General features: G+C 40.5%; 2 protein-coding genes across 7 annotated transcripts in view; one reads left to right on the forward strand and one right to left on the reverse strand.

The window, feature by feature from the left end:
* The first annotated feature begins 956 nt into the window (after positions 1–956).
* LOC121943644 (ATP-sensitive inward rectifier potassium channel 1-like) lies at positions 957–6076 on the forward strand. Its single transcript, XM_042487220.1, has 2 exons — positions 957–1077; positions 4068–6076. The coding sequence occupies exon 2, from the start codon at positions 4086–4088 to the stop codon at positions 5205–5207; it is 1122 nt and encodes a 373-aa protein (XP_042343154.1). The 5' UTR covers positions 957–1077; positions 4068–4085; the 3' UTR covers positions 5208–6076.
* A 1856-nt stretch (positions 6077–7932) lies between these two features.
* The window catches only part of fli1 (Fli-1 proto-oncogene, ETS transcription factor), a 36894-nt gene continuing 21543 nt past the window's right edge, over positions 7933–23283 (reverse strand). For 5 of the 6 annotated variants that reach the window (XM_042486131.1, XM_042486129.1, XM_042486132.1 and 2 more), the window contains 5 exons: positions 21116–21184; positions 13576–13635; positions 12163–12222; positions 11315–11362; positions 7933–11145 (listed from right to left, as the gene is read on the reverse strand). In XM_042486131.1, the coding sequence (XP_042342065.1) occupies positions 10616–11145; positions 11315–11362; positions 12163–12222; positions 13576–13635; positions 21116–21184 (767 nt within the window). In that variant the 3' untranslated portion in view covers positions 7933–10615. The remainder of the gene's footprint in view (positions 11146–11314; positions 11363–12162; positions 12223–13575; positions 13636–21115; positions 21185–23283) is intronic. The other variant, XM_042486135.1, reaches the window with a different exon arrangement.

The following is a 23283-nucleotide window of genomic DNA, read 5'->3' on the forward strand; positions in this document are numbered from 1 at the left end:
GAGCTTTTTGTTACTGAAATTTCCACTGCACACTCCATCACCTATTTACGTTCTATGGCCCCCACAATTCCTCACAAAACAGCTCTGTAACTGTGGGGAAGAGAGGAAAGTGCTTGTTGTTGTGCTGTGCTGTGCTGTGCTATGAAGCACTGATGTTTGATCCATAGTGACAACGCTACGCCCGAGATGTGTTTAACACATTTTCATTTGCATTAATATATACACTGAGATATTAATATATATATACATATATATTTGTATTTATTTATGAATATATATTTGTATTTATTTATCCTGAACACATACCGTATTCCATGATTATTTTAATATGTTGTCAGGTGATGAAAAGGATTTTAATTATTATGCTGCTCACATCTTAAGATATTTACTGCTGAACTTTGGCAACAACTGGGAAAAAAAAAAAAAAAAAAAAGATTTCCGCTACACATGCCAATAAAAATTGAGTGTGTGTGTCTACAGTAAATAAAAACACACAGTGTGTTCGTCATGGGGACACAGAGGAACGGAACCATATACAGATACAGTAAATGCAGGTTTTGCATTTACATTGTCAACATTAACTTTTTCTCTACAGTGCAACTGTGAAAAGCTTAAATTCCAAAATCATAAAATAGAAACAATTGAATATGGAGCAAATCTGGTAGAATAGGAGTATGGCGAATAGAGGTCAGCTTGGCCCTTAGTGCCAGGCATCTGTGGGGTAAACATCTCATTAGAACTGGGGGAAGGGTATGTGTGTGTGTGTGTGTGTGTGTCTGTGTCTGTGTCTGTGTGTATGTGTGTGTCTGTGTGTGTGTCTTTGTAGTGTTTGGGGGCGGAGGGGTATTTAATGTGTCTGTGGGCGTAAACATCACCTGGATGATTCCAGCACACCACGACAGGACAGTATAAATGCACACAGGTGTTGGTGAGCAGGCATTAGAGAAGGACACACCTAAACCTCCTCAAACAATTGTGAACAAAAAGGAGAACAGACGGACAGGAGAGGTTGAGTTGGATTTTGCTATTCATCAACCTCTGGATGTGCATCAAACTGCTTCACTTCAAATCATAGAGGTAAGTTTGAACTTAAAAAATGTTGATTTCAAGTATATTTCATTTGCAACTGCAACAGATTACTGCAAGAATATGATGGGCACGATATCTTAGTATGAGATTCAATTCAATCCAAGTTAAATCTTAATACAGGGAGAAAAGAGGAGTCTCAAAATTCTAAACCTGAAAGAAATTTATTGTGATGACTTGGAGCCAGTGGCGCCCCTAAGGTGAGCTGGGGGAGGGTCATGGACACCCTGATAGATATGCATTCCCCCTGGAAAAAATAATTGACAATTTGACACTGCTTTTTGGGAAGGAGGCTTATTAACATTTTTCAAGTTAACAGCTGAATTTGGTCAGGGAGCAACTGGCATTACCTTAATACTGGTTTTGTTCTTTACAATAAACATTTATTCAAACTAAACCTGTATGTTTGTCTTAAGGAAAAGAAAAACCAGCCTCCTTGAGGAGAAAATTTAAACTGGATGTTGTGGAACTCAAAATATTGACTGCACAGGTGTCAGTCTATGCACATCAGATAATTAATATTATTAACTTTAAAAAACCAAAGTATATTAATATGTGATTCCTTAACTCCTTATCCTTATCCTTAACTAGTCTATGTACCTTAGCAGCATAATCAAATTCCTAAAATTCTGTTATAGCTTTTGAACCGAAGATTTCCAGCGGCCCCATCTGACCACACTTTAAAACTTTTGGGGAGGTGCCACTCATGGAGCCCATCAATTTTAACTGTGACATCTTAATCTCAGCAAGAATGGCTCGTTGTAGCTAGTCAATGCCTAGCATTAAAGCAAATTAAAAAGACCTGTGTAACAAAAAAATTCAAATCATGTGTCAAATAGTATAGAAAATCTATTGTCCTCTTAAGGGCCCTTTGCAGTAGAGTGAATGCTAATCTTTGATTGACTTATTTATTACACTGAAACTGTAATTTTGACTGATTATTCTAAAGGTTAAAATGCTTTAACTCTGAGTCATGACAGTAAATCCTTTGGAGAGTTGAGGCTGTGTGTCCACTATAAAAATGAATGCTCCTCAAGAGCCTACTTTCTTCACATTTCCATCTCTAAGGGTAGTTGTTTTCTGATGCAAAGCAGTACTTTGGGGTACCTTATCAAACATACAATTAAAACACTAAATACCTGAAATTATTTCAGCACATACTATCGTGTTACGGTATGAAAACATGCTGACCTAATGATTAGGTGTGGGATGACTAGGTTTGCTTCCAGAATGATCAAAGCTTGCAAACAAGCTACACAGTGCAATTATCAGATTTCTTTTAGGCATAGTTGCTGGATGCGAGCTTTGAGGAGTTGAAAACAAAAACATAAATTCACTGCACTGATCGTTTTGTACTACTTCACACTCACTAACAAGCACGCCATGATCCAAATGGGTAGTTTGCATGGCTTGGCAAGAACAGAGGCCATGCTTGTTTGGAAACCTCTGTAAAGCCAATACTGCCAGTTACCATCCATCAAGCACCAGAGTTATGAGAGCTCAGAGCTTGAATAAAGTCGATGATTGTTACGTCTTTGAGCAGCTGGCCCTATGGTACGGCCTTGCCCAAAATTATTTTAATGCCATGTATATTTTTGCAGCATTGAAACCTTGCAAACAAAGCTGATCCTTGTGTTTACACACTTGCGCAGAATTAAAATGATTTGGTTGATTTGGAGCACTTGTGTGTCACACTTCATTGGAAAGTTTTGTTTCTCATTAACTTCATGTCTTTACTGCAGTGCTGCATCCACCCAGGATTTTAGCCTTTCAGTGGGGATTAAAAACTGCAGTGGGACAAAACTGCTTGGAACATGTGAGACTGTACATATGCAGTCCAAAGTGAGAGCTAATGAACCAAGAGGAGAAAAACATTTGGAGCAGGAAAACAAGAAATACAGTATACTGATGTAGGACATGAGCTCACTGGACTTGATAATGAAATTACTTGTCTAGATTCTCAAATTTCGACAAATTAAATAATTGCCATCAGTTTAATATTGCTACATACACCACCAACTGTGCATATATATTATTTGTTTTTAGCACAATATGTGCTTGCACATATTCTCTTTTACACCTCCCTTTCAGCCCCAGACTGGCATTGTCATCTTGGCATTTTGCTATTTGAATTACAGTATTTAAGGATGATTGATGTTTGAGAGGTCTTGTAACTGGCTGACTGGTTAAATGGAATAGAGACTGTGATAAAAAGCCCTGTCGAGTATGATTGCTACCAGTATTTTTGACTCCAATTTTTAGGAACTGTATTACAGATTTATATAAAGACACTTTTTGCCATTGTTGGGGCTTAAAAATGTTTTAGGAGGACGTGTGGTGTCAGATTTGCAAGGTCATCTGTGAGCAGGTTGCGGTTGCCTTGAAACAACATATTCTCATACAACAGTTCGTAAGACATCCTTCATGCACGCACAACAGTTTGTATAATATCACACAAATTAGCACCCCGCAAATGACACTGAATCATTAACATGCATCTACAGAGTTATAGGTTTAGGCAATAATAGTTACTATGGTTAGGTCTAGGAAAAGAAACACGGTTGATTGTCTTTAGGTTTGGGCAAGTCGGGTGACTGTGGTAAGGTTAATGAACGGAAACATGGTGAGGACAAACCTTAAAATAACACAGACTTCTCACAGTTTGAACATGCATCACCAGGGAAAGGTCCTGGTTGAAAGTCTAGCATTTTGTGACCCATCCAATACCCCAGCCTGCCTCCACTCAGGACTGCCTCCTTGTTTACCCCTGTCAGCACATCAGTCACACGATGACAGCCTTTCAAAATATGTGGATATGCACAAATATGGGTGCATTCATTTTTCATGACAAAACAAACAAACTGTTTTTGAGAAAAGCCTGTTTTGAGAAGTAGTTCAAAGTAACTGTTGGTTTCACAAATCTGAATGACTTTTTTTTCTACTCTGTAATCACGTTCTGTTCCTGGTTTATTGTTTTACAGGTTGTGGGCTTGTAGAAAATGTTTGGATCCCTGAACAAACGCATCCAGGACTGCCTGGCTGAGCGAAAAAGCCGCAGGACCAGACTAGTGACCAAAGATGGGCGCTGTAATATTGAATATGGAAACATCATGTACAGCAAACACTTATCCTTCCTGGCTGACTTTTGGACCACCTTTGTAGAGATCCGGTGGCGTTTTGTCCTTTTCATCTTCATCACCTCCTTCACCCTGAGCTGGTTCATTTTTGGCCTACTGTGGTACTGGATTGCCCGCAGTAATGGAGACCTGACCTGGCAAAACCCAGCAGAAGACCACACTCCATGTGTTGATAATGTTGTAGGACTGACAACAGCGTTCCTCTACTCCCTTGAAACCCAGACAACTATTGGGTATGGTGGCCGAGCGCTCACCCCTCTCTGCCCAGGTGCTGTGGCCCTTCTCATCATCCAGTCCCTCCTCGGTGCAATTATCAACTGCTTCATGTGTGGCGTCATCCTGTCAAAAATCTCTTTACCCAAAAAGAGGGCTAAGACCATCACATTCAGTGAAATGGCTGTCATCAGCCCCAAAAATGGTTCACTTGCCCTGTCAATCAGAGTGGCCAACCTGCGCAAGACCCTGATGATTGGAAGCCAGATCTACGGCAAACTGCTGAGGACAACAATCACACCTGATGGGGAGACAATCATTATGGACCAGGTGAACATTGACTTTATGGTGGACGCCGGCAAGGACAACCTTTTTTTCGTGTGTCCGCTCACGCTCTACCATATCATCGACAAAAGCAGCCCCTTCTTTGAGATGGCGGTGGACACGCTCCAGAAACAAGAGTTCGAGCTGGTCGTCTTCCTAGATGGCACCGCGGAGTCCACCAGCTCTGCCTGCCAAGTCAGAACCTCCTTTATTCCTCAGGAGATCATGTGGGGCTTCAACTTCCTACCCATCATCTCTAGAAGCAAGGAGGGGAAATATAGAGTAGATTTCTCCAACTTCTCCAAGGTGGTGCCGGTAGCCACTGCACACTGTGCCTACTGTTTCCACAACATCAAGGGTCATCATCACCACTCCAGAGATGGGCGTGACAACCAGGGCTTTGAGGTGATCGATATCAATGACCCTCCCAATGTCACCAAAATGTGAGATCATTGGTACATAGTATATGAACAGTGGATACTGAGACTGGTAGAGGCGTATACCTCTCAGTGACAAAGTCTCTAATGGACAAACAGGTGCTGGAGGCAGGTGGGGTTACCTAATGGCAGACAGCACATTGTGTAGCATTTAAATATGAAGTAAATACTTATTTGTTATTCTATTGTGTTTAACGCAGATTTAAAAAACAGTCTGTGGGTCAGGACAGTTATTGTGAACTATTTGTATGTAAAACCACACCTGCCACTGTCTGCTGACAAAAAAAACCTGTTTTAAAAAAGGAGGCCAGGTCATGCAAGATGGTGAGGCTGCAATTCAACAACAGAAATAGAAAGTTTTCCCAATTTCTCACACATGGGTATTCGCTTTTGCTTTTAAATGAAGATGAGTGGTTGTCATTTATCTCTGTGGCTTTTCACATCAGGTTTAGTAAGAGGCAGGAAAGCTTAGCATAATGTACTATCTGGTGTATGAATCTTGTAATTACTTGAAAGACCAGTGTTGAGGGCCATGCTTTGGTCATGGGTGAAAAAAAAACAAACAGATTAAGTGGTTTATTGAATAATTGCTGTTATTGTAGGCTGCAGTTCATGAAGAGACACTTGGACTAGAACCATTAGTATGCTTCATGTTTCAGACACTGAGGCACTAGCAAAGGGTTGGGCTCAGAAGCCACTCTTTTCAAACAGTGGATGATGCAGTTGTGGTTTTCTTCTTGAGTGAGGACATTGTGAGAGAACAAAGCTCTCAGGAAACACTTAAAATATGGCTGCATGCAGCACTGATTATTGTATGAAAATCAATTCTCTTTGTTAAGTCTTTTTTTGTATTTGATCTCAGGGGAAAAATACACTGAAATAAAAGCTATTTTTGCATTCAAAAAAAATGTCTCTGTCGCTGTGTTATTTATCCACCTAACCGAACCAGAGTGTCGTATAAGGACTGTGATCAAAAAGGTCAAAGCGTTGTAATGACAGGTGCCAACCCCTATCACAGCTTTTCATCTGTAAACAAAGAGAAGTTGTGACAGCAAACAGGGATCCAAACACAGCAGTGGAAGTGTTTGGGAGATAAGAGCTGTTGCTTGCTGCCCATTATTTTGCCTGCAGGTTCTGAACATGAAACCAGAACTCTCCATTTAGAGAAATAACAGCGCAAACCATACACTAGCATGGAGCTTTAACAGTTTTTTTTAAGGCTGACCTCCCTCTGTGACCTCTCTGATGAACTGCATATGTTGATGTGTGTGTCTGTATCCAGAAATGTAGCAAGTGATAAAGTAAAAAGCAGGGCTAGGGTGAAAGATTGAGAAAATTATTGACAAATATATGAAATGACTAAGCAGCATAAAGCTAATACATGCCTCACAGACATGTTCTAATAAAAAGCAAGTCCACATCTGTCCCCTGATGGCTCACTGTGCCTGTGATGCATATTTTTGTCTGCATGGCTCATGCAAACTAATAAAGCCCTTTGCAAGGCTGCTGCTGCCATTCAAAACACACACAATGTTGTTAAATAACCAACACCTGTAATTTTAAGCTGTGATCATGGAGAGAATTAAATGATGCAAAGAGTCAAATACACAAAAAAGCAGTCTAAGGTGATTTTTACAAATTCAAATGCCTAACTTGTATGACCTGCTCATTCAATCCCTGATAGAAAGGAAAAGGGTGTAAACACACTTGATCTGAGTTTCTTTTGTAATGACATAACACAATTGTTACAGTATCACAGACAGAAAGTCTGTAAACACTGTGTGGCTGCCTCGCCCTGCTACCCCTTCCACCCTTGTCTTCCCATTGGAAATGATTAATTAGAATTAAAGTAAATTAAAATCAGTCACTAGAAAATAAGGTATAGCCACCTAAAACTAGCATGGCCTAATGCCAATGTTGTTATCATTAATATGCAATAATTGAAGCCTTTAATGATCAATCACTTAAATCAAGAATGAGAAAAATAACCCAAACATCACATCCCCCATGAAGGTATGATTTATTGCAGTATGTTGTTATATCCAACTGCATTAGGGGGACTTAGTAAACCAGCAACTGAGTGTATGCTCTCTTAATAGGAAACAACATTTCTGTATAACCTTGTCATGGTTATTTTTTGCATAAACTCAATTATATAAAATCTGATGAAACCACATTCAAGAGTCCGAACAACGAACTGTTACACCTCTTTACTGTAAACCACACATGAATCCAGGTGAAAATGCTTCACTTTAGAGTTAGTAAAACTATAAAGTGTAAGCTTGTTTTGTTAGAATTTGTTTTGTATCTTGATGCAGATACAAACAGAGCTGACTTAAATGAGGAGGGTCAGAAAAGCTGCTTTCTATCAGCAGGTGTAAATATTTCCTACTAAACACATGAGCAAATTTTCCATAATTGGTAGTGTATGTATTAAACAAATGTAATACCCTTTGAAAATGTGTATTTAACTTTCAGAACTGTCACAAAATTGAGGCAAAAAGAATGTCAAACCTTGACACAATGCAGGCAAGTATTGTGCAAAATGTGCAGGTTGCTCATGATTGTACTACTTTTGTACATCTGGATTCTCAAAATGGCTCAACCATTTGGTGAAGCCACAGGCATGGCTTCTAACTGAGATGTTTTTGCCCACAATAAATAAGAAGACTATTGCTCCATGAGTGCTGGTGTTGTGTTTGTTTTGGAGCCATAGGCAGGGAACGGAAGATAACTTGAGAGGTAAAAACATTTATTTTGTCACATTTTCCTATACAAAATCCCTTTTTCAAAAGGTATTACTTCATACATTGCAGGAATGACAATAATAATAATACATTGGTTAATTGTAAAATATACACATATATTTATATATATATTTGATATCCAAAATACATTGCATATACGAAGTAGCACAGATCCCTTTTCATTGATAATGCTTGTGAAACAGTTAAGGGTACAATAGAATAATTTCTTTATGCTACAAATTACAAGTTCCCTTTTTATTTGTTCTTTTAAAGCTATAAACTTTCAGGAGAAGCTGGTTGTGGATATTAATACTGTCGGTGTTGTTTTGCCTAAAATATCTGAAATTCTTTAATGCACAAGAAAAGGTTTCAATTTCAGGGCTATTTGGCATAAACAGTAATTATAATGGAACAAATCCATCATGATCACATATTGCATATAGAGTAAAGGAATCCCTGGCTGTTGGATAATGACTCAAGCAGGCATTTGTGGTTTGGGGAAGACAAACAAAATACCTTGTGCACGTAAAGACACTTAGGCACTTCAGAAATAATAACAATATCAAGAAAACAAAAAAATGTTAAAATGTATTGCCCAAATGTACAGATATAAAAACGCTTAAAATGCTGAACAAACTACTTAGCAGAAATGGACTTAAAAGGTTTGCATTTTTGACCGAGGTCAACTCGTATTAATTCTCTTGACTTTTTATACTGTGTCACATATGAAAATAACTCTGCATAATTTATACAGTAAGTTGCTTTAATGCCTAGTTGACTGTTGCTTATAAAATAATAAAAAATAGGTCTGACAAACGCACAGCGTTTGCGAATCTGAGGATTTCCTTGTTTCATCTTGTCATACTTTATCTGTTTTGTTCTCGGATAAACTACTTAGTCCAAAGTAATTTATTTTCAAGTGTCCATTTTCAGTTAGGAATACTTTCGCTATTAACAGCTTTGAACACCTGAAGACGGATATGTTTTGACATTATACTGTTACATGATGATGAAATCCTGACTTGAGATTCATGTGCATTTTGCTGGGCTTTAGATCAGTGAGAAACTAACATTCAAACACACATGCTGCTCTCAAACTAGGATCCAGCCCTGGTAAAAAATGCAACTCAACTGTCTACTAACATGACATACTGCTGAGCCACTTCTCTGTGCTGACCTATATGGTCCTGACTGGCCTACAAAGAGGAAGGAAACACCGTGGCAGTTGTTATTAACAGAGTGCACTTCAAAATCAAAAATTGTCAGATTTCTGATGAGACATGGAGATGATGATTATACATCTTTCTATGCATTTTAATTAAAATGTAATGCTGTTTTGTGTATAAAGAGTAAAAACATACAAAACAGCAGTTAAGGCACGGTGAGGGTTTGGTTTCTCATTGTGTACTGAAACTGGATATACCGTAAGGCATTTTGGATAAAAATATCACCCAGGCATAGTCTTGTTGTGTAGATAACATCTACATCATCACATCTGGAAAAAAGGCACTTTCTTGTTCATATACAGATGTGTGCAGCAAATATGGTGTTTAAAAGTAAAAATAGTTTTTTTTATTAAACAAATGAAAACATCTGACAAATTTTGATTTTGCTGCAAGGTATCCCTTTTTTTAACGCATTTCACAAACCAGACAACATTCACATTAATACTGACATGGTCGAGCAACAAAACATCTGGAAATGGCATGGCTGAAAGGCAACAACATGGCAAACATTTAATAGCCTAGTGTGTGGCCCCCTGAAAACATCTGACCTGGGTTGAATTATTGCTGCAAATTACTTCAATTACATCTTGACTCAGCTTCCCCAGCAGTCAACTGTACACGTCGCCCGTCCTGAAATCCTGCACCCAACACACAGAAAGCATTTTAAGTAACTGAGTTGACCCAGGTCAGCAGAACATACAGCGCTTCCTTCTTTGGCATTTAACTCTTCTCTAGCCTTCCAGTTTGGAGGATAAATAAAATTGTGAATGGCATATTCCAGTTGCCAAATTTCATTCAGTGCTGAGAAAAGTCCATCTCTTTGAGAGCTCTTCCATGTCCAGCGAATTCCAGAAGACTCTCCACACACATGTAAAAAGACACAGATGGACAGAAGAGCAGGCAGTGGGAACAGAAGGCTAGTGGTGGGAATAAGAAACCCCAACAAGGCTGTAGCCAAGCAGAAAAGGCAGATGCTTTCAAGCGTAATGTACATAATGTACTGAGGAGGATGTAGATTGAGACCCATAAATAATAGGCCCATGTCTGGTACTGAAGCACAGCGAGGAGGGAGGCAGACTCGAGTCATTCTCCTGTCCTGCTTTGGTTTGGGGAGGTTTTGGAAAGGACACCTTTGGGTGCAGCTTTCTGGAGGGTGGGAAAGAGAAAGGCACAGGAAACTCACGTTCAAAAAACCATAAACAGTCTGGTAAAAGTAAGTAGTATTCCATTTTGGACCATAGCATCCAGTTGTTTATAGATTCTTACAAATAAAAAACAAAACATCCTTCAATTTTATCATCCTTCATTTAGGAGCAAGATTTCTTCAGAGGACAAATGCCTCAATAAACTCATTGGTTCGGTGTCGTTGGGAGTGCAGGTCAGCAATATGGACTTTTGTGTGGGAAAAGGAAGGTTTTAAAGGCTTGATGGTCAGAACGGGGTGTTTAATAGTAACTACCCAAGTGGGATGGCACATGGGTGTTAGGGTGGCGAGGAACATTTGGGTTGGGGTAGATGCCTGCAGTGGGTGAGCTCCAGTACGGAGTGGTGGGTCCAAAGAAATTGGAGGAGGTGACGGGCATGGATGGAGGGTGCGGGGATACAAAGTTGACCTTCTGCTGGTGGGCATGGTAGGAAGGCACATAGGTCAAGTCCGAGGGGTACTTATACATGGAGGACTCGGTTGGGTGCGGCTGCAGCGCCTGAGCGATGCCGTGGAAGTCGAACTTGTAGGCGTAGCGCTTGCCGTGCACCTTGGTCATGATGTTTTTGTCATAGTAGTAGCGCAGCGCACGGCTCAGCTTGTCATAGTTCATGTTGGGCTTGCTCTTGCGCTCGCCCCAGCGCCGTGCCACCTCATCCGGGTCTGTCATCTTGAACTCGCCGTTGGTGCCCTCCCAAGTGATGCAGCCGGCATTGGCGCTGTCAGACAGGAGCTCCAGGAGGAACTGCCACAGTTGGATCTGGCCGGACCCTGATGGTGGACACAAACAGTGATATGAGATGTAACTTCATCCAAGAGCATTACTGTACAGCTCCACAACTCAATGTCTGTCCAGGGTGCCCTGCATGAAAGGACATTTTTACATGACAATTGCCTGTTCACAACAGATGCGCTCTGAAAAGTGTGCTAAAAGTCTTACCTGGATTGGCTAGGCGACTACTGGTGGGACCCAGAATTTGGTAAGGATCTGTGGACAAAAGGAGAGCTTTACTGGAGTAAACAGTGATTACTGTGGTAAAATAACGGTATGTGTGGAGTACTTGAGACAAAATAGACACATCACTGAGTAACTGATGATATAATGATGATTCTAAATTTCTTCTTTATTACTTTTGCTTAATAATGTCAAATTTCAGATTGATTAAATAAAGCAAAATATGCAAAACATTGGCATTTGGGCATTATGTGCTGAACTCTTGTATTATTGTCTCTAAATAATTAGCTGACCAGGGAAACCAATTACACATGCTAATAGTTGTGTGGCAGAGAAACACTTGTAGACACTCATAGCTTGGTGGTAAACAGCAATCATGCTTGTTTTGCACTTTTTTTGAAGACTGTGACAACATTACTTGTCTTTATTTCTTGCTTACCTACATTAACTTTTACATATTAGGCCTTCAGCTCTTACCATTTCACTACCAATGCAACAGCAGAACAAGCAAATACAAGGAGCATGCATTTCAGAATCAAAGACAATATAATTCTCTTCTGGTCATAGAATAATCATGCTTATCTGTCTTCACTATTAGAGGAGAGGAGATTTAAACAATGTGATTATTTCTGCTGGACAATGCTGGGGAGACCAGGGCATCATTCAAAGTCAGAGTTTCAGTATTTTTGAAAACAACACTCAAAACATTAAGACTAACCAAACCAACCTTAACTAAACTGGCACAAAGTAAGCTGATATCCATGCTGACAAAGTCTGCTTGTATTTCTTTTTTTATACAACAAGTTCAAGAAAGTCACCAAGTAAGGCATTACCTGGCTGAGCTCTAGGCTGCTCAGTGGACTTGGTCACATTCTGAGTAACCACCGGTGAACCTGCAGGGATAACTGGGATAGTTATTATAATATATACAGGAGAGGACACATTCCTCAAATATGCTCAAAATGCTCCACCCAAATATATTAGCAAAAATATAATGAAAAAAACATCACTATAAAATAAAAATCACTATACTATGACAGGTAGCTGTGCATCACTGTCCAATATAATCACTAGCAAATGTAATGACTAACATGAATAAACTTTAAAAAAAATTGCTGTGGTTTAGGACTAGTTTAAGACTAGTTTCAATAGTATGGTGTAGTGCAGTTTTGCATGTGGTTTGTCCAAGTGGTATTGCCGTATCAAAGCAGAAGCCATTGCTCGACTGCTTTACAATAAATGTCAAACACTGTTTGAAAACGCTCACCCATTCACTCACTCTTCACTGTGTACTGTGTATTAAATAGTGAACTACATAGGGAATAACTGAATGAGATTTGGGACACTAAGCTGGAATGTTCTTTCTCCAGAAATACACGACCGAATTGCATTGTGGTATATGGGAGTAAAATTTAGTGTACATTGTATGTGCACTCAAATTTGCTGTGTGTTGTGGGTAATTTATAGTGCACTATATAGTGGATGAAATTAACCGCTGAGAATTCAAACACTACTACAAAATGGCGAACACACTAAATAGTGCAGTATTTCCATGATAGGGGATATAATTTCGAACACAGCTAATGTCTCTTTATTTCATTACTTCCAAATGTATTAAAAAGTGGAAAACTAGGATGTAATATGAGTGTTAGGTAGGCTAAATAACTGTAGACTGTTATGTTTAAGTTGTTATAAGGTCATAAAAAACGTCTTGGAAAAAAGTTGTAGCACAGTGGGGGCTTTTGTTTTCTCTATTTGACAGGCCACAATATAAGAATGAAAGGGAAAGATAGAGGGAACAACACGCAGCAAAGGACTGCAAGCTGGATGTGGACCCATGGCAGCTGCAGCAAGGACACTGCCATTGCACATGGGGTGCCTGCTCTATCCACTGAGCTACTTGGTTTTGTATGTCCTGAAAAGAGTAATTATAATATCCTTGTATAATATTTCATTAAAAAAATGAATAAATGTATCATAGTGTGTGCATTTTTCCTGTGTGGTTCTCAGGCATATGCTGGCTCCCTAAAATGGCATTGAATCATAAAAACTTTGAGAACCCCTGATCTGAGATATTTGTTTCCAAATGCTAAAAATAGTCTTGTTTAGCTCTGAAGTTTGCAAAATATCTTCCTGGGTGGGATTCCCCTGAAAACTGGTGTTCATTAAAAATGATGCCCCCTCTCAGGACAGCCATGCATTCTCACTGTCCAGTCAAAAATGCACAATGATTTTTGTGTCCTCACCTTTGCCACTGTGCATGTTGTTTGACCATCCTGTCCGCCTTACAGCATCATATGAAGGGTCTGACAAAGACACAAAAGAAGAGAAGTTTAAGTATTTTTTAAAAATATTTTCCAGCTGCCATTTTCTCTAAGAGTGAGACAAACACTCATACTCATATAAGATCAGTGGATGCATTTAAAGAAATCGTTTTTTAACAAAAAAAGCTTTGTATTTGATGAAATCTATAAATCTGTCCCATATGAGTGTCTCACTGGACTGCAACTGTGACAGCAAAAACATTGAGACAAGTGCCAAATGGTGTCAATAATTCTATCAAACCACATTTCTAGATGCTCTTCACCGGATATCTGGGCATGGCAGTGTGGTTTGGTTTGGCTCGTTGTGATGGTTTAATAGATGGCACAATCTTGAACAGAGTACAGTTGGCTGAGCAGCTTGCAACACTCTGACCACAAATAAAGGGAATGATGCAAATTAACGTACAACAGGGACACATTCTCTCTCTCACAGACACACACACACACACACACACACACACACACACACACACACACACACACACACAGACAATACATGCACATGACATTCACCCTTACCTCCCTCCCCACACAAGCGGCTTTTATGAAACCTTGACAAACAGCCAAATTGGCCCAGTTTGCATGAGTTCTACCTGCTGTGTGTCTGCGGTTCAAACCTGACTGAGTGTGAAGCTGGACAGCTTCCAGTAACAATCAATCACTCTGACATGACCAGATAAAACAGAGGATGTATTCTTCCCCTGGCAATGTCTCAAAAACACCCCGCTCACAGTGCACCTGGCCAGCACCCTTGATGGTTCATATTAATATGGGCTAAAAGCATTCAATCAGTTGCCAGAATACAGGGAAATATGATGTGCATTGTAGCCAGATATGCTATACATTCAATGTTTTGTGCGACATGCTATTCACAATGTTATCATGACCTGGACATCTTTTTCTCAGCAGTTTCTCCCAGAGGGCAGACAGTGTAATGGTGATGACAGAGGTTGTTGCTGGGACAAGCAAGCTAGAAGGTCAAGAGGCAATCCCATTTCCCATCAGTGTAGGCTGAATTTTTGAGAAGCAAGTTTTGATGTGAATCCCTAGATTCAAAAATCTTTACTGAGAAGGAGAGAGAACAGGGCTCAATCCTGCTGCACCAAACACCAAAACTACTAATTACTCAGAAAAGGCACATGTAAACCAGTGCAAATATGAAGCACATCAGGACCTCATCTCAAACATGAAAGTGTTGATTTCTGGATTGTGATTTCACCCGACATACATGATTAATTATCAACTAGAATAGATTATTAGAATGTTTTGACATTTCAGAAGTGAGTGTGTTGATCCCAGATTTTAAATGCATTCTCTGTGTGTCTGTGTGTGTAGGTGTTTGTTTGCCAGACATGAATATTTATGTGTTTGCAAATTATTCACCATCAGTGCAGTCAGATAACTCACACGCTGATAAGCTCTAAATCATTGAATAAAAAAAGAACAAATTCACTATCATATATGTTCTTGTCTAAACTGACATGGCCAAACTCATCAAGCAGCTTGCTGACATAGGAGGGTTTTTAGCTTGATTACATTCACCTGGGTCAACTTTTATAGCCAGGGAAGGCCCAGGTGAGCGTAATCAAGCTAACGACCCTCCATGTCAACAAGCTGCCTGATGAGGCTGGCCATTTCTTCCTCCAAGACAGTGAAAGGGTGTAATTATTTAAAAATCCCATAAATTTGGCATCCAAAACACACTTTAAAGATGACTTGTTGTAAGAGTGACACAATTTGAACATCCTTATCCAAATGAACGTCCTTACTACAACAACACATTTGGGTCTTGTGTGCCATTTTGACCCATAGAACTCTTATGCAGCCACACCAAGGGAACATCAAGTGCCATCAATCAACGTTCATCATCAGCTTCCACTTCATGTACAACCATTGCTAAACACTGTACAACACTGCCCTCCTGTGGTTCAGGACAATCTGACCTCTTGATTCTCCTGAAATAAACAATAAAATACACAAAGTCAAACTCCTAATTTTCTCCTTTCAGCACAACTGAACTCTAGATTACAATCTCTCTGCACCCATAAACTCAAAGTCTGCCTGTTAACCTGCCACACAAGTGTTTTGTTGCTTTTTTCATTTGATAATTGTCCAGTGAGAATGTAAAAACATTTCAGGTGACGTATGCTTTCTTTAAAGGATCTTTTTTTTTTAGTTTGTTTTGTGCAGTTTTCTCTTCCTTACAAGCAAAATATACACTGATGATGAAATGTCCTGCTGCTAAAGGACCTCTTAATTAATTTTTAACTTTACACCTTTTAACCCATGACTTTTCAGCAAAGACTTAAGTCTTGTCTGCAGATGATAAGAGCGGTTATGGTCTCTGTGACTGAAAAGAGAGATATTCAAAACAGAGTAAAAGTGGTACATGAAGTGGTTCAAAAGATGGATAAGGTAAAATGTGGGCTTGCGACAAAGCAAAAGAAAAGTGAATGAATTAAGATATGATCAAAAGGATGAAAGAAAGGACAGTGTAATAGAGAAAAAGACAAAAAAGGGGAGAAGAGGGACAAATAACAAGCAGGCTGCCGTGGCTCAGCGGGGCTGTCAGATTCAATCTGGTGTGGGCCGGCAGGATAGCCAAGGAGCAGCGACTGGGGGAGAGTCCTGGGAGACTTGCGTTTCCTGCCTGCCTCGCCTGCAGACAACCTCTCTTTGTTTTACTGGCCCTTTTTTCCCCTCTACTCACCGCCAGCCCCCCCTCCCCACCTCCATTCACTCTCCACCACCCCGAAAAAAACACAACGGGGCTCCCTCCATACGTGCAGCGAGGGGTTGCAAACAGGAGAGGGGGTGGTGGGGGGGGGGGGCAGAGACAGATGAAGGAGAGATGAGAGAAAAGGTGAGGAAGTCACCAAAAGAGAAAGATTATTGAGAAGCAGACAGATGAGGATGGAGACAGAGTGACTAAGTCCGTAAAACGGCTTGAGAGAGAAAGAAGAGAAAAAGAAAAATAATGAAAAAAAAGTCAGACGAAACACAACTTTGGAATTTGAAAAGAAAACAATGGCAGCAAACCCAGCTACTGTCTGGTATGGGCTGGAGGGGATGCCCAGTAATATGGGCTCATCCACATCTCTTACCCTTGGTGTTGTTGTTGGCAGCAGGTTACATTAACTCCCAAAACAATTTTCTTTTACCAGCATGCGGGCAAGAATGTGGATATTAAAGGTTTGCAACAATGTTTTGGGCTTAATTGGAGTGAGTGAAAGGAAGGAAAGCGGAAGGGCAGAAAAAGGAAGAAGCAGCAGATGTAAAATGTACAAAGCCCAAGTGGTCTGGGGTACGCAGGGCGACCCAGCCACGCAAACGCAGACACAGACCTGAATGTGCACACACAGAGCTGCCTCCCCCCCACCTCCCTCCCTCCTTCATTTTTCCAGGCCTCGCTCTGACTGCGACTTGAGCCAGTTTCCACTCTGGTCTGGGGTGTGGTGCACGCTCCTGGGAGACTTTGACTGCAGGACCAGTTAGTCAAAACAAGGCCCGAGAGCTAGACAGAAAGAGAGAGAGAGGCAGAGAGACATAGAGAGTGACGGAGAACGACAGCGGGAGACAAGAGCGGGAGAGAAAGAACAACTGAGCAGAGAGGGTGAGATAGACAGAGAAACAGAGGAGAGGGACAGACTAGAACCATGGACTGTTTTTAACATAGAGTCTGAGCCAGAGAGAGAGACCCAGACAGGGCAAACTTTTTTAATACCAGTAATACAGGTGCTTTAAAAGCCATCTGTGTGGGGAAGGAGCCATAAGAGGAGGAGAATGATGGCAAAGTACAGGAGTTAGACACAGAGAGGAGACAGTGGGTGCACAGGAGCAGAGAAGCATCTTCGGAAAAAAATGTTCAGAGTGACAGGGGACTGTAACGCTGCTGCACACAAACATTTTCACATGCAGTTATGCACAACATTATAAGTATTAGTGCTTTTATTCTCCAGAGAAAATAACATCTTTCATCTACTTTTTACTTTAATTTCAAATTGCAAAAAGGAGCAATTGAAAATCATCAATGTTGGGACAGTTTGTACACATAATGGCGCAATTCAAGTTGCATTGCCACTTTGACTTGGCAGCAGTACATTCACAGAGGTGAATCATCATTTTTCCTCGTTCAGTTAGAAGCAGCGGAGAATATGAGTGTCCTTTAAGCTAATTATATAATTACAAAATGTTATAATGGCGACACTAATGGAAGCTAAAAATCGACCAAGCTTCAAAAACTTAGCACAGGAAAAAAAAGCAAACAAAAAAAATGTTGTATCATCTGCAAACATTAACACCAGAATAACACTACATACACATGTGCATATGCTGTACTCAGACATGCACGAACCAACCCACACACATACACACAAGGCAGTAGACACAGACTTGAGATACACACAGAGCCACACACACACCCTTTCATAGCTGCTGCATTCCGTGTTTTATATGCTCTCTTTTATTCATAACATTGCATTTTACACCACAGAGTCTGGAGCAGATTAAGGGTTGTCTCCTGCTGCATGCTCGTGCTTACTCTACCCCAAAGAGCCTGTATGGTATTTGACTGTTCTCGAAAGGCAATATGAAGTTGAACATCTGGCAGTGCTGATCCGAGCAAATGTTGATAAATGCTTCTCCTGAAGCAAGACTTCTTTTATTGGTGAGTCGCAAACCCCCAACTCCAATTTTGATGCTTGTATTCTTCATGTTATTTCACCTGTATATATAATTATATATTATATAATGTGTAAATAATCTTGCAATATTTCATGTGATTATCAACAGAGGTGTGGACTCAGGTCAGATGACACAAATTTTATGACTTGACAAAATCAAGAAAGACATGGTCTTTAACACCAATGACCCCAGACCTACTTTGATTTAAAATACATGAAAACTTTTCCGAAGCCTAAAGATTAAAGTCCATACTATGCTATATCAGCACTACTTTTTTATCATTAAGTTCAGTCACACTTGTTTTAATGGAAATGTTAACAAAAGTTAACAAATAAATGCACATTTTCCAAAGCATTCATGGTTTTTGTAGTTTTTGTGTTAAAATGGCATTACATTTCTTAAAGAGTGAATTATGACTTATTTAGAACTCGAAACTCAAAGTTTAGGACTTTTTACTTGACTCGGGACTTGTCAGTCTTGACTTGGAATAGCCTGTAATTACTTGGGACTTGACTTGTGACTTGAGTGCAAAGACTTAAGACTTAAGTGAGACTTGCAAAACAATGACTGGTTCCACCTGTGGTTATAAAGTTGCAGAGTGAGAGAAATGTTGAGTATTAGACACTTAGTTTCCTGCATTCTGGTAAATTTTTGTGCATCAACTTATTCTGTAAAAAAAAAAAAAAATAATACACAATACTTTTTTTGTTTTTTTTATGTTCTTAATATTGTGGGGGTACGTCTTTGCATCCACCCTGAAATCAACACCTATGGGTAATAACAAAATAAAGCCATTTATTTTACACTGGACTGCAACAATTTTACTTCCGAATTCTTGAAAAGTCACCCTGTTAGAGACGCAGACTTTCCAAAGTTCAGAACTGTTCATTGGCTGGGATCACAGGACATGACTCGAGGCACAGTTAGTGTTACAGGAGCCCATAATAGAAGTCACCTCTTGTGAAAGGGAAATGCTGTTGAAGGGAGTGACCCTGTATTCCTGCCAGTCCAAATACCTGCCGCTGAGAACCAGGAAGACAGAGGTCGGGGGGTGACTGAGCAGAATCTTATCTGGCCTGCCCATTTGTCTATTGGTATTGAAGCCAGGGCGAGAACAAGTACGCTGCCTGCTAACGCTCACCGCTCAGGCAGATATAGAGAGGCAGAGGGCATTCTCGGACACTTATCAGACTTACTGTTTCCTCTCCTCCTGCCTTGATAGGGCCCCTCATCCTGTGAGCAAGGCTATCACTGTTATTGCAGTCCTTTCTCCCGTCTCTGGTGGTGACACCATATAGCTGATGTAAAGGATGTGTTGCTTTTTTTTATTATTACTGATACACAGTGCAGCCTTCGCCTTGCTGGTGTTGTGTCAGCACAAAATAATGTTTGTAGAGTGAAAAGGTATCAAGAGGAAAGAAGCAATCGTCCAAAGCTGCTGTGGGCGTCGTTCTTAGAAACTCAGCTTTGCTTTTGCAGGATTTTTACTGGTGCAACACTGCAACAGGTCTCATTTGACTGCTACATTTATACTTTATTACAGATTTGTAAACACCAACAGAATGAGAAAATTGGACCAAGTGACAGTAAGATGCTTGTAGAAAAACAACAAGTCCATAGGTTTTAAGTCAGTCCAAAAATAGTATTTACAATTAAAAAAAAAATATAAAAATAAATATCTATGGTAAATCTCAAGATGAGGTCAGCTGATGCGTATTCTTCCTTTTTTCAGGTAATATGCCTTTTAAAAAAGTGTTAATATATTGAAAATGATAGAATAAAAACAGGTAAATTGACTAATATACAGAAAAATAAATAAAAATGAAATGTTTGGTGTAGACTGAATTATGTTCAAAACAAGGGAAATAACCCCAACCAATGTACCGATTTTTCTTTTTGTTTAAAAACTGGAATAAGAGGTACATTACATTTTGTGTTTCATAAACATATTTATAAACATATAGTGACAGCAATCAAATAAAAATCTAAGCAACTTCTAGAGATGTTTTTTATTGAAACAACATATGTAAAAGTGCAAAATGAGAAAATGTGCGAAGTTTATCACAATGACAAAAGTCCCTCCAGCATACACTACATGGCACTCTACACAGTAGAACCACACACTCCACTCTCCACTCCAGTCTGGTCTGAAGCTGCCAATCAGGCTCCTCTGCCATGTTTACCGCTCACGTACTCTCTGCAGCACCTGTCCCTGATCCCCGTCTCTCTAACAAACAACCTCATTCACACATCTTACGTCCCATGTCTTTCCCACAATCGCCACATTTACTGTCTGTTCTCGCCCCTGCTGCCCCTTTTGTCTTCTTGTTAATATGCCTCTATTCTGACACTACCCCTTTGAGCTGCTATGTGTCGTCACAATGTTCAGGTAGCTGTTTTGAATAGCACTGAATGGTCTGCATGTAACAGTTTGGCTCATTTTATTTCAGCAGCACAAAAGGTGCACCTGCACAGAGCTCTGTCAGCAGCAATCAGTGACCACATAGTGGTTCAGATTTTTCTGTGTGCTCTATGTGTGTATCCGCTTGTCTGAAGCTGGCAGGTACTGTGAAGCAGAATTTGCCATTTTTGTGTTTTTTTTAACTTCTTATCAGGCTCTTTATTTTTGTCTTCCATTCTTTTCTTTATCTTTAAGTAATGTCACATTGCTCCCTTGTAAAACTTCTGGGCTATATCAACCAAAATACACACATGCATGCATACACACACACACACACACACACACACACACACAGACATTGGGATAAAGTGCACCTACCTTCTTTGGCAGCCAGGCGTGGGGATGGGTCTGTGTGAGATGGCGTGTTGTAGGATAATGATGAGCTACCTGTAATAAAATGAGACAAAAGAGAGCATTATTAGACATGATGTCGGCCTGATGATTATATGACAATGATGTCTCTGTTATGCAATAAGACAAATGATTACACCTAAAACCAGCATTTAATAACATGGATAAGAAATACCTTAATTTTCATAAAATACATCCAGCGATTAGCAGTACACATGAAGCACTGCTGCACTTAAAAGTTTCAATAGCATTAGGTTTCTTGGTGTATGCTGTAAAGTACGAGATCTTGCATAAGATTTGTAGATGTTACTCTGTAGACTAATCATGATGAATAAGCTGTTAGTGACATTGTAATTCAGAGTAAGCCCCCCCCCCAAAAAAAAATGGCACAATGGTGTGACAGTAGCCAGCAGGTGGCAGTAGAAGGCTCAACTCAATTGCTGTGAAGCAGAGAGCCCTTTTCATTTCTGGAATTATGTTCCTGTTTTGTCATGAAAAATAATCTCAAAAGGAAAACAGTTCACAACACATAAATTTTGTCACATATAAACTAAATCCGGCATAGGTCAGTCCTTCAAATGTAGGAAAAAAAAACCCTGTAGCCTGTCAGCATTTTAACTGCAAACCCAACTCCTGAATAATAAAGTCAGAGAGGCAAGAGTCTGCATATGGCTGCCTATTCATTTCACCTTATGGAGCAGAACTCTGTGCTGCATTCCTCCACTTACACAGGCACCCTGGGCGGCACCAAAATGCTCTCTTAATTTTAGCTGCCCCCAGGCATAAATCAGCGAGTGGAAAAACAGAGCCAAAAATGCACAGAGAAAACACAAGAGCGGCTACTGCATGGGGAGTGTTAAGATTTAATGCTATGATGGCTACGGAGATCTGCTGAGTAAGGAAGATACCTTTTCTGAATGGGGCAATCTGGACAAAAAAAACAACAACTTTGAAGCAAAATAAAATTTGTGATGTGCTTTGCTTGAGATTGGATGCAGGATCTCTACCTAACTTGCAGTGCTGCTGGTGTAGGGGCTAGGGGAGGGTTGTGGGGGGGGCAGATCAAGGGGGCCAGGGTGGCAACTAGGGGTCTGTTTTTTTAGGGGGTGGCTGTGGGGGGAAGAGCAGGGTGCTCCACAAATGTATTCTAACCTCCCAACACCCCACCCCTCCCGGTTCTACCTTCTCCGCAGCACCCCCAAGGCTCTGGGTCTAGTTTAGAAACCTGGGGGCCTCAGAACAGGGGAGCCATTGTATGAGGCCGGGTCCCTGCACAGCAATCAAACGCAGCTCCCCGTACAAAAATAATTCCACACACAGAGTGTAAGCGCACAGGGGCAAAGCAAGCCACCGATGCTTTGGAAAGTGTAAGAGAAAGATGAACAGACAGAAAAAGAAAGAGAGGGAGAGGAGGGAGGAGGAAGGGGCTGTTAACCCTTTTCCTGCTGTGTGCCACATATGTGGGCTGACCCAGACAGGCAAACAGGCAGCATTGCTGAGAAAACCTCAAACCATCCCACAGAGAAATTCAGGGCTGCTGTACAAGAGAGAGTGAGAGTTAGTGAGGGAGTTGGGGAGAGAGAGAGAGACACCACAGCTGACAGTTTGGTGGAGGGAGTCTTGGCTCTGCTGCCTATTTATTTGGACGGCTTCTTCCTCTTGCAGAAAACAAACATGTCCCGGTAATCTGACAGCACAGTTGGAGGACTGGCCAGTGTTCAGTCTTTAAGACCCTCACTCTCTCTCTCCCTCTCCCATCACATCTGCTCAGAGTCTGTTAGATTACATAACATCCACAAACAATTTTCTTTTCTCCCCTTCCTATGACTGATGGCTATTTCAAAAGGCCCTGTCCTCCAGTTTTTGCACGCCCATAATAGTGAGATTTTTAAGGGCTTGTTCAGCATTGTGATTGACCTCCATCGGGCCTCTGCTGTTTATTCTGCAGAGCTATATGATACCATTGCCTCAAACATGTGGTCTGGGCTTTGTCAACAAACTGAGGGTCCCAGTCACACAGTTTTCAGCATCTTGCCACCTCAAAGGGGGATGAATGGGCTCCAAGTAACAGCAAGTCATCCTTTTAGCTTTATAGGATTAAGCTGCACTTAGTAGCACTACTGTCCACCTTTCAT

This window comes from Plectropomus leopardus, chromosome 5 (genome assembly GCF_008729295.1).
Source record: "Plectropomus leopardus isolate mb chromosome 5, YSFRI_Pleo_2.0, whole genome shotgun sequence".
NCBI lineage: Eukaryota > Metazoa > Chordata > Actinopteri > Perciformes > Serranidae > Plectropomus > Plectropomus leopardus.

What these genes read in the sequence shown, in the direction of transcription:
- LOC121943644 (XM_042487220.1), top strand. Translation starts at nt 4,086, where the DNA reads ATGTTTGGATCCCTGAACAAACGCATCCAGGACTGCCTGGCTGAGCGA.